This window comes from Labrus mixtus, chromosome 7 (genome assembly GCF_963584025.1).
Source record: "Labrus mixtus chromosome 7, fLabMix1.1, whole genome shotgun sequence".
NCBI classification, from domain to species: Eukaryota; Metazoa; Chordata; class Actinopteri; order Labriformes; family Labridae; genus Labrus; species Labrus mixtus.
This window is the reverse complement of record NC_083618.1, coordinates 16,185,373-16,197,834: the sequence shown is the minus strand read 5'-3', so window position 1 is coordinate 16,197,834 and position 12,462 is coordinate 16,185,373. Positions and strand designations below refer to the sequence as shown.

The following is a 12,462-nucleotide window of genomic DNA, read 5'->3' as shown; positions in this document are numbered from 1 at the left end:
GTGAGTTTATAATACAAGATGAAATGTAATTTTTGGGGTTGAGATAGTTGTTGTTCTTTTACTTTGGATGGACCAAGACCAGGTTTTAACCCTTGGTTTCATTCGTCATGCTAAGCTGGGCTAATTACCTCCAGATAAAGATTTGTATTTAACTGATTACTGCAAATAATTCATTTATAAGCAACTCAAGTAAGCTTTTTTTTTATAGAAATACTGATCTGTGAAAGTAACATATCTGTATGTTGATGCTGAACAAAACATTTTGTTGATCCCTTCGTTTTGAGTTTTTTAAGGAAGCTACTATTATGCTGAATTTGTCTGAACACCATCTGACTGCAGTCACTTCTTTGGTTTTCTACCATTAAAATCCAGAAACGTCAATTAATTTATGTTCAAAAGACAAGATGCAGATTGAGTGTTGTAGAAGCTAGTTGTTGGATTTAGTTTTATACTTTGGATGGACCCATTCTCACTTTATTTTTCATGCTAAGCTAGGCTAATTACCTTGAGTACAAGTACAACCATGGTCTTTTTATGAATCAATACTTACCTGTGCCAGGAAATTATGTTAAATGTATCTTGGAGCAGAACAGACACATTTAAGCTTTAAAGAAATGTCTCTTTCCTTTTAGTATTTGTGTATTTGGCTATCACTATACTTACCCAAACTAAAGCAAAAAGCAGTAACTTCTTAATTCAAATTTCTGAACCACAAAATTATTTTTAAAACTGTTTTTGAAACAAGATGAAATACAATTGATAGAGCATTGGAGATACCGGTCGTTGGTTGCTGTTTATTTTTTTTACTTTGGACCCAATCCAGTGATCCAGTCCCTATGCTAAGCTAGGCTAATTACATAACGAATGCACTCACCAAACACAGCTTCTATCCTTTAGAGCCCGGGCAACATACAGGAGAAAATAATTCAAATAAACGAGGAGTGAGGGAGAAAAGATGACACATATGTATAATCTATATGTGCGAGTGATAGATGTAGTCTTTAAGTCTTTGACGCTGAACAAAAACAACTTGGTGATTTTCACATATTCCTTTCCTTTTCATTAATGTTTATCCATCATTTTTAACATCTGCATTTTATAAACAACTTCTCCACAGAGATTTAGATGCTGAGTTTAATTTCCCCAACAGAAGATCAGATGACAGTGGATATATATCTTTACTACCTCATGCATGTGCTGACAAGGAACTCATTCCCATGATTTGTAAGTGGGTCTCTCCACAGAAGCAGCATTAACAATATTCACTTTAGATAACGTATGATTCCAGGCCCTAAGAGAGGATGGGTTTCTTAGAAATGCTTTGTTAGCACTCTCCCTCTTGATAAATGATTGAGGACATGTGGCCTGAGACATCAATACAATCTCTGTTGTAATTAAAAAAAGGTGCGCACCAACAATATTACACAGCTTTCGCTTTGTCTGTCTCCTACCCTCACTTTCCCTCTCTCTCTGTCTCCCTCTCCCTCTCTCTCTCTCTCTCTCTCTCTCTCTCTCTCTGTTTCCCTCGCTCACCCACTCTTCCTCTCATTGAGCCCTGGAGCAGAGAAGAGATAATTCAAAAAGCACTTGCATGGAGTGAGACATGAAAAAGGGAGACATACGAAATTAAATTCTCTCTTTTTGCTCTATTGTTCTTTCATTTTCTGTCCTTTGTTACATAAATGCATAAAAGGAAGACAAGCTAGATTCTAATTATGATTTTTTTTACAAAACTATAAGATTTTTTATTTAAAAAAAATAAGAAAAAGGTGTCACAAAAAAAAGCAGACGTAATGTACTGCTCAAGCATGCTGCATCACTGAACTTCAATAAATATAATATTCTCTAAGCGTCCACATGAACAGTTATATAATAAATAGTTTGAAAATGAAACTTTGATGTCCTAACACAACTTTTTGTGCATCAAAAGAAATCGCATGAATGCTTTTATTCCCACACTTAATCAACATTTGACATTTTTTTATTAACCTAAAAATAGGTCAGAAGCCTTGTATCCAAATAACTGCTGCATGTCTTTGTTCTGTGTGAACACAAATACACGCAGGAGACCGTTTCTTGGCCTATCAGCTGCAGCAAAATGAGAAGCTAGCAGGCAGATACCACACTAACCACTAAGTCAGGTGGGTGCTTTATTTGGAGCCCTGTGGTGGCTCATGATGTTTTAAGGAACAGGGACTGAGCAGGTTTATTAGAATCTGCGTGTGAAGCGTGCATGTGGTAAGTAGTGGCGATGGTGTGAGAATGCATTGTGGGGTTTAGGATGAGGAAGAAGAAGTCATTGTAGGTTAGGAAGAAGTTTGAAACTACTTGTCTTGTTTCTTGGCCATGATACAAGCCTGAGAGTTGGTAGAAGTTGATTCTGTTATGTGGTCATAAATGTCACTCTACAACATCCATGAGGCGGATACTTCTACGACCCATAAAATACTGCAAAAAGTCTGATTCCTAGTCTGTGTTTAGACATGTCCTGCTGTGCAGACATGGGGGCTCCTTGATGTAAATACACATGTACATGTTGGTATGGATGGCAACAATGGGGGGGGGGGGGCAGGAGGGTTGAAGAGGCGATTCTTACCCCAGTAGAGGGCAGTCTCTTGCCGTCAGGGTTTGGGCGCATGGGCAGGGAACTGTAGAGCCTCACACCTCGATCTGCAGCACCGTATCTGCTCTGGAAGAGGAAGACGATAAATCTTAAGTATACATTTCTCCCTTCTGCAGAGAACTCAGCGTAAAAAATGTATAAATCACGGACAGAACATTTCATAAAAAAACAGTCAAGAGATCCAAACTTCATTAAAGTTGCTTAAAACTGTACAAAGAACATTAACTTACTTAAAAGAGGAACATTTTGCCTACATGTACTGATTACTCCATGATTTCATAAACATCCACTTGTCCTTATTTTGTTTTGTTTTTCTGCCTGTTTTCTTCTATTTTAATAGTCCATAAATAAAACGTGTTTTTCTAAAGGTACTTTAAATTATCTTAGTTTGGAAGTTATCAAAGTTTTTTCTTCTCCCTTCAGTGGTCTTATATGTATTGTAATTTGTCTCATTGTTCTAATTTTCTGTTCAATTATTAGTTTCATAAATGTTTCCTCCACGCTGTCTGCCATGTTAAATTCCCATCACCTCATGCTGACGTCATAACACAAAACTGAGGTCGGCTCAGAAGCAGCACCAATGGTACTAAGATGTTGTGTTTGATCGCCCCACTGTTCTCTGACTGACTGACTCCATCTTTCTCAACATTACACAGCTAATAATTGGAGTGTAGTGGGTTTTTTAGTCTGCCAGCTCCTCCATGTACTTTTTTTCCCCATGTGGGTTTTCAGCTCTGTAACAGCAACAACCTGACGGCGCTGCGGTGGCGAAACCCTCAGTAGTTGGGAAGCTAATTATTCGCAACAAGTGGTCCCTGCCAAGAACGACGGTGCGGCTCAGTGGGGTTCACACCGTGGCCCACAGTAACAGCAGGGGGTTCATCCAAGGATCTACTCTCTCTATCTCACTCCTTGCCTTTTATCTCTCCACTCACTTCACTCTCACATCTCACAGTGATTCCTTGATATCCTGCCATTCTCTCTTTGGAAACATCTGGTCAACAGTTTACATTCGGTTCCAGTCATGATAACCTACCGCGAGTGTTAATTGATAAAAAGAGCTTTTTTCTTTCAGCTGTTGGAGAGTGTGTGCATGCTTCTCCATGCTGCCTGCTGTTAAAATAAATGCTGCAACGAGCTCATAAATACTATTATTTTTGAAATACTAAATACTATTATTAGATTATATTTTCAGAATTGACTATGGCTGCTACCTCCCATGAACAGTATCGTGCTGAATGATGCATACAGTACCATAATGAGGCTACAATGTAGATTATTGTTAGACAAAAAAAACACTCAAAGCCGGAATCAAGGCCAAATAAGACATTATGTCTTTCTCACCCTAAGGCTTGCTTTACGTCTTTCTCACCTCTTTTGTTTAACATTCACTCTGAAACTCCATCACATGGATGCATATGTTCAACTCAAAATCTTAAAGTAACACTTGTTTTACATTGGCATAGCTGGTGCACCAAAAAAGTTAGATTCTGTGACATCAGATTAGATTTATTTACTGATAGTTTTTTGGTAGACAAGGCTTACTATTGAAAAAAAGTGTTCCACAATTCCCCGGTTTGCAGTCAATCAAGTATGTATGAAATATATATCTATAATAAAGTACCTGTCTATCTATATGACAGTGTCTGTCTCAGTCTGATGTTTTTTCTGGTGCTGGATGGCTACTGCCTTACCATGAACAAATACAACAATTCACAACACTATTGTATTTTTTAAAACCTCAAGTTATTATTTCCATACCAGTTTGGTAATAAAACCCATTTCAATCTTTCTATTCTTTCCCACTGGAATACACTTAAGTGCAGTATTTCAGAGTTATGATCCAGTGAGACAATAAGGATCCGACCATATTTAACAATAAAGTGACAAAACATCCGGGAACAATCAAATCTTGCCCTGCTGCTCACTCATGCTCAGTCACATGGTTCAGGCAAACACACATCCACAGTGCACACATGAGCTTTTACTGTGGAACCGCCGTAAACACACCTTTGCAGATTGTGTTTATGGGCCTAAATGCACAGTGACTACCTGACAGTGAAACCCACAAGATATGTGTGCAAAACGCTTTATCTAACATACCATGCATGAAACTTTTTTTTAAAGAAATAACAGGCTCAAAGAGCATGATTTATTCCCTATCGGGAGCAGCTCTGTATGCAGAGCAGTGTACAGTATGTACCAACAAATCTAATGGTGTAGACTGTATATACAGTGCAGGCTTTCCCCAGAGGCACAGAGAGAGAAGTTCTTGCTGTGTAAGGTTTTGATTTCCTGTGCTCATTATGAAAGGTGAAAAACAGATGAGTAGACAGCAGTGGCCATCTTGTCGATATGGTTCGCATAATGATGACACAGCGTTATTAAAGAGAACTCTCATTTACAACTTTCCTCAATGCTGCACCATGCAGAAAACACAAACTCGCAAAAACAACTCTGATATGTTTGTTTTTAAACGAGGATGAACTTTCTTCCAGACTTTATTGAGAGCTCTACTTTGTTCCCTTCTGTAGGGTTTTCAAGTATCTGTACTTTACTTGGGTATCTGTATTTTCGGTAATAAAATACAAATACCTGTTTCGATACCAAGGCAACACAAAAAAGAAGTCCATAGGCACCCAATAATGGGTCATTTCTTGATTGTACTTTTCTTTTTTAAACTGGCTCCAAAAACTCCTTCACTGTCCGAATTGCACAAATATGTTGGCAATTTTGTCTGTACTGAAAAACCCGATGCTATTATCTTGAGATAGAAGAAATAAATCAGTCGAGACCTTTAGAGAACAAATGGATATTATTGAAAAAATTGAGTAACCACATGTATAGATTCATGTCCACTTAGGGCTTCCTTAGAAATGTACATCAGAGCGCTACTTTATACTCTTATGTGCACTTGTTATACACGTTATAATGTTATATTCACTTTATATTATCTGTTATTACACTGTTATATTCACTTTATACTGTCTGTTATTACACTGTTATATTCGCTTTATACTGACTGTTATTACACTGTTATATTTGCTTATACTGACTGTTATTACACTGTTATATTCACTTTATATTATCTGTTATTACAGTTATATTCACTTTATACTGTCTGTTATTACACTGTTATATTCGCTTTATACTGACTGTTATTACACTGTTATATTTGCTTATACTGACTGTTATTACACTGTTATATTCACTTTATATTATCTGTTATTACACTGTTATATTCACTTTATATTATCTGTTATTACACTGTTATATTCGCTTTATACTGACTGTTATTACACTGTTATATTCACTTTATATTATCTGTTATTACACTGTTATATTCACTTTATATTATCTGTTATTACACTGTTATATTCACTTTATATTATCTGTTATTACACTGTTATATTCACTTTATACTGTCTGTTATTACACTGTTATATTCACTTTATACTGTCTGTTATTACACTGTTATATTCGCTTTATACTGTCTGTTATTACACTGTTATATTCGCTTTATACTGTCTGACTGTCTGTTATTACACTGTTATACACTATATAGTACGTTTATGAATCTGGCCAATTAGACTTACTTTAGTAAAGAAGTTTAATCATTACTTCTACTTCTACTTATGAGTTTTTTTTTCAAGCATCAGTTCTCTGACTTGAAATAAAAAGTGTATGTTCTTGTTCCATCTCTGACTGTAGGTCTGTGGAGACATCTGCACATCAGACATAAAATCAAGTGATTCATGATCATAAACAGCAACAGGACCCCGTATGTTATCATTAGTACACCCACAATCAGACACATCGTTCTCTTTCTACCGTGCATAGCAGCTACTGTACACTAACCACATCTCTCAATGGAGACTTTTTTTCCTTCCATGGCTTGTTAGGTAGCTTGCCAGCATCGCGGCTAAGTGAATGCCTCACAGCGCAGCAGCTTTAGCCAGCGGAGGAGCCACAGTAAGTGAATGTTTGATATTTCTCCAGTGTGCCAGGCTAATCTGGCCCTGTGGCATGCCATTACGGGGCTAATAACAGCTGTCTGCGGCCTGGAGGGGACACAAGCAGTCCTGGCTGCGCTAACTGGCCCTGACAGACTCATTAGGAGTGCTGGCACCCAGAACAGCAACAGCCAAACTCCTCACATTTCCTCGCTGGCTCACAACGGTTTGCAAGTGCAAGAAGCATTGTTCTCTACACTTGTTCTCTGACACCTTTCTTTTGTTTTCAAGCCCTCACTTCAGACGCTCTCACCCTTGTCACCCCTCTTTCACTCGCTGGCTGCCTTTTTGGTTTCTGTGATATTTCCACCAAAAACAGATGCTGCCAGCCGTTTACCATCTCAGCCTGACACCATTTCTTTTTCATTTTCAAATCCTGCACACCCACACTCTTGTTCTGACCAGAAAAGAGCAGAAGGCAGAGTTCACTTGTTTGCTCATGCAACTCTCTGAGGAACGTAAAGGTACAAAAAAAAATGAATTCATGAATAAATAATTCTCGAAGTCACTTTAACATTCTAACTAACTTCGTGTGTGCAGTCACAGGAAGATGCAGTACCGCACCGTGCAGGAAGAGCCTGGTATCCCCTCTGAACTCTGTTTCAGTTACTGCAGCTGGGGACGATGTTTGAGGACAGAGAGGGACTTCCCCAGGCAGACAGCAAAAGCAAACATTGTGCTGTCGCTTGGCAGGGTCGGGCCAATCGGTACGAGCCGAGCAGACAATAAACACTGAGAGCCAATGATGGCTGTCTGGATAGAGAAACATTAACAATAGAGGGAGGGGGGAGAGGTGGGCTGCGATGTGCTCTCTCGCACGACCCCTGACATGTGACCAACTTTTATGCTCATCTACAGATCTGAAAAGAGAACATGAACGTTGATGAAGCAGAATGTGTCTGACAAACGAGGTTACTCATTTAAAGGATGAAACACAAACTAGCTGGAGCTAGAATATGCAGGGGTCTGTTCCTGTATAGAGCACTTTAAAATCAGATGAACATTTCCTTTTTTCAAACTGTTTAATTTTATATTTATTTTCTAAGTTATGAGTGTTTTTCTTGTCCTGACTGTCTCTAACTTTTGTTGTCTTGTCCAGGTCTCTCTTGAGAATAAGACTATGCGTCTCAATGAGATTAAAAATATGTTTTTTAATTGATAGAAGAAAAAAAAATTGTACTGAAATAATTTTGCTGCTGTGTCACACGACAATAATGGATAAAAGGTGATGATGATTCAATCTCAACAAAGTGATACAGAAGGCTGATACTATTTCCCATTTATATCACAAACATATTGCACTTATCTGACTTAACTTTTTTTCAGTTCAACTTTGAAAAATGATCTTAATATAAAGATGCACATTAAGAATAGATTCACTCTCTTAACACAAACACAAAAAAACATGTTTTTTATTCAATGTCTGCAATCAGTTCATTCTATCAAGGCCAAGAGAAATTAATATCACAAATAAATTGATGTGTTTAAATCTCTCAAGTATTCATATGAATCTAATTATATGTATTGTTGTATTTATACTCCATATTAAACCATATATTTATCATAGATTAAGTGTCTTCTTTGATAAAATCTTAAAAAGAACTACAGCTGAAATATCTGATCTCAGACTTATCACACAATGCTGGTTTATGCTGTGTTTTTTGTAACAGAAAAACATTAAAGTAGAGGAAAAAGAGAAAAGATATATTGTTTTCAAATCTTTATTAGTCCCAATACCAAATAAACTCCATTATCCTGTGAGTTCTAATACCTTTTAAATATAAATCATCTTTATTTTTCCCTACATCAGCAGCATAAAGCACACTGTGATACATCTACTCATTAGATATCAGAGCTGCCTTTTTATATGCAGGAATAGGAGAGGGGGGAGGGGGGGGGGGGGGGGAGGGCACTGTAAAGCCTAAGGCACAGCTGTGGGGGTACAGTTACCTGTAATGTTAGCTGTTGCATGTTATATTATTTACGCAGATCTGGACTTAATGGAACACATGTGTGTCTGCAGCCGGCATTCTTCCCAGATTAGCTGAAAGACCAGCACACATCAGACTGCACCGATGAGAGGAATGCAAGGCCCAGACCGGCTTATGAGGAAACCCTATCACTCATCTGAGGTATACAGTAATGTGCACACACACACACACACACACACACACACACACAATCATGCATGTACTGTATTTAAACACCATGGATACAGAGGCCCACTCTCTATGTACAGTATGCACTCAACAATGCATGCACACTGACATCATGAGGATCAATAACACAAAATGTTACCCCCTCGTTCCAAACAGACATTGTTCAATTCTGCTCCCTGATATCACTACTGCTAAAATACATTGTCCTGTGGATTCTGTTGCATAAACATATTACATAATATCAGAGTGATTTGAAGCTGTGGTGGTCTGACAGTCAATAACAGAGTATGAATCACTTTTTCAGTGGTTTTTTAGAGACTTTATTCTGAGAGAAACAGCATCTGCAGCATCCTACTTTGGTTTGCAATTTGCATCGTAATGAATCATTTTCCTTTTTTTTTTTTTTTTTTACATTTATCTCAGGATGCCATATTGTTAAATTTGAAGACAGATGATTCAGGTGTTATTTCAACTGTGGTTTACGTCTGTTTAATTACTTTTTTTACATACAAGCTTGTAGGCTTAAGGTTTATATTTGAAATAAGATGAACTTTTCAGCTCAGTTTGAAATCTTTAACTTTACTTTGCAGAGACTTCTGATTCTGTGACTTTTGGACTCATGGCATTCACTGTAAATCTTGTCTAATTCAAACAAAGGATGCACTTAAACTATACCAACACACCAGAGACGATATGCTATGAACAGAGAAGTAACCTGCATTAACATATGGCTCAAGTTTCAAGCAAAGCATTGTGTTTGTATTCTATTTTAAGCCAGTGCTTGTTTAATAAAGGAAATCAATACAACACATTGATTACTAGAGGATGGAAGCAGCTGACCTGAATTGCTAAAACATGTTGATGCATATTTAATGTAACCATGTTTATGTTTACAGCACTTGGAAATAAACCTAGTGGTATGTCAAGTCCCATGTGCCGGCATTTGTATGTTTGTTTACTTCCATGTACCCGCTGTAAGAACGCTGGATTTTCTACAGTGTTTGTATATATTTGTATGTGTGTGTATTCATGTGTGAAAGAGATGTCATCTAAGGCCCAAGCAGCTCGACCATAACCAGGACATGAACCCAGGGCTACCTGCCTCAGGCCTGTACTGACACTCCAACTACTGATCACACCTTTGGGAATATCCAGCCAACAGCAGCGTTTGAGCCGAGGCTATTTATATCTGACCACAGCCTCTGCACACACTCCCCATCCATGTGTGTTGCATGAGCGTCCATGAATGTGCTTCTAATGTGGGAAAAAAAAAGTGATTACATAATACACACTCTGATTTAAATGTAGTTGAACACAAAGTGCCTCTGCAGCGTGTCTGCTATCTTCTCTTGTCCTCTTCTGTAGGCTTCACAGTGTCTCCACTTTTCCCCCCTTGTAGGCTTATGCTTTGTTTATACTTCCCCAATCTTTTTGGTGTCGCACTAGTCAACACAGATCGTAGCACACACACAAGCACAATACATCAAGCTGAGCACTCTAAGGCTGGACCTCTAGAACCAGATTCTCACTCTCCCCATCTCTCTTTATTCTACTACACGCTTTCTTCTGGCAACATTAGCTAAAAGATTAAATACAGGTACAAATACACATGATTACTGTTCTTGTACAATAAACTTCATCTTTTTTGACACACTAGACGTTTTATGAACTACATGCATGTGATTGTTTCTGAGAAATGGTCATTTTAATAACCACAGAGCTAAATAATAAAATAAGTAATAGCATCTGCAGTGAAAACACGGACTAGACATGTGTTCTCTGCTTTTTGGGATGTTATCTCATGGACTTTATATTTGTAGACCATTGAAATGTGGTCAGCAAGGACAATTTCTGTCAGTGTTAGGACAGACAATGAAGTCGATTACAGGAGTATTTGCACAGTAATATTAAAGGAGAGTTATGTTTTAAGATTATTATGGTTAGATAGATGGGAGATTTGTATTTATCGTAGAAAAGGAAATCAAGGCTTCAGTTTTTATATTTCTTCTTTTTCTTTATTTGACTGACAAGATCCTATAATGTCTTCAGAAACTCGCAGAGAAAACTGAGGGGGAGGAGGGGGTCATATTTACCTTTGATTGTGTCTGTTTCTCAGCCAATTTATGCTACAGGCTCTATTACAGGTGATGGGAAAGCTTATCTGAAAGTGATCATTACAAAGTTATTTCTTCACTTTAACCCTATAACTTTATCCACGCATGCTTTGTTTTCCAGACATGTCAGTGGAAGTTGTAGTTTAAATAAACATAACTTGTAGTCAAAGTGCTGGTTATGTGTTTCCACAGATTCTTTTTTTCCCCAGTTCTCAAACTTCTCAAACATTGGCAGTTTTCTCTTTTGGATGACTTTCTTGTTCTTTTTCTCAACTTTGTGTGTCTTCTCATAATACAGAGACCTGTCACAGTAAGTGGATCCTGTATGAGGCAGCACTGCATGCTTTGGCATTATGTCGTTTCATAGGGGATATCCCGGTAACTAAACAGCAGCATCTAAAAGAAATTATTTACAAAAGTTTTAACACTAGTGCAGTCGACTGAGTGGATTAAACAACACATTTTTTAACTTTCCACTCACAGGGGATTAATAAAAGTTTTGATCTAGTCAGTTGTCTCGTATACTTTAATGTAGGGCTTTATTGAAGTTCAAAATAAAAATCGTTTAACTCAACGGAAACATAGTTAGTTACGTCTGTGCCTGCTCCGATTAGTGGCACTTTCTCTCCCTCACACACACACACACACACACACACACACACACACACACACACACACCTGCCCCTTTGTATCAGGTTTGACACAAAGCGAGGGGGATGGAGCACACTAATAAAGTACAGTTGTTGTTGCCCTTGCTCTTTCTGATGTTGTGGGGAAAAAAGAAAATAAACTTTTCATTTTCATTTATCTGTTTTTCTTTTCCACAAACCCTCATCTTTTTTTATGAGGCTGTTTCCTGAAGGCAAAAAAACAAACATGGTGAAACAACAATACAACTTACAAAAAACAACCGACAAGAACACACACAAAAAAACCTCCTTTGGCTGTGTAGAGGCCACAGCTAGAGTGTTACTGGCAGAAAACAGATGGTCGGGAGAAGATTTAGCTAATACAAAAACAGGGGATTTTCTCTTTTTCTTTGCCTTTTTCCACAGGAGGTACATGCAAAAGGCTCGATTATTTTAATGCAGGCAGACGCTCAGGAGGATAACTCCTTAACAAATTGGGATTGCAGAGACTCCCGAATGTCAGTCTGCATTTGTCTTCTGATTTCATGAGAATTTCTGTGACTGTGATGGAAATGTTCTCATGTTCGCATTAACACAAAAACACCATCTGTGCTGCATTTTAAGGTTTTTTTTTCACATCACAGTCATGCTTGAAGCAAGACAGGAACAGAGCAATGCTGAAATGAGTTGATTAGCAAAAGACATTCATCAATATTGATGAATGAGTGATCAATTGGCAGTTTATCTTCATAAAAAAACAAAAACATTTTCTGTCAAATGTGACAAGTTGCTGTTTTTCTTTGTTTTAGCAAATTTCATCTGCCTTTTTTCATTTGACTACACGCTTTCTGAACATGTCAGTGTGGGCTCTGGAAAACTATGACTGCATCCTCTAAGATTGATTGATTTGTCTGAAAGTTAATA

General features: G+C 37.8%; 1 protein-coding gene across 5 annotated transcripts in view; it reads right to left on the bottom strand.

The window, feature by feature from the left end:
• tox2 (TOX high mobility group box family member 2) overlaps positions 1 to 12,462 on the bottom strand; it is a 128,429-nt gene that overhangs the window by 67,431 nt on the left and 48,536 nt on the right. For all 5 annotated transcript variants that reach the window (XM_061043289.1, XM_061043288.1, XM_061043286.1 and 2 more), the window contains exon 2: positions 2,597 to 2,689. In XM_061043289.1, the coding sequence (XP_060899272.1) occupies positions 2,597 to 2,638 (42 nt within the window). In that variant the 5' untranslated portion in view covers positions 2,639 to 2,689. The remainder of the gene's footprint in view (positions 1 to 2,596; positions 2,690 to 12,462) is intronic.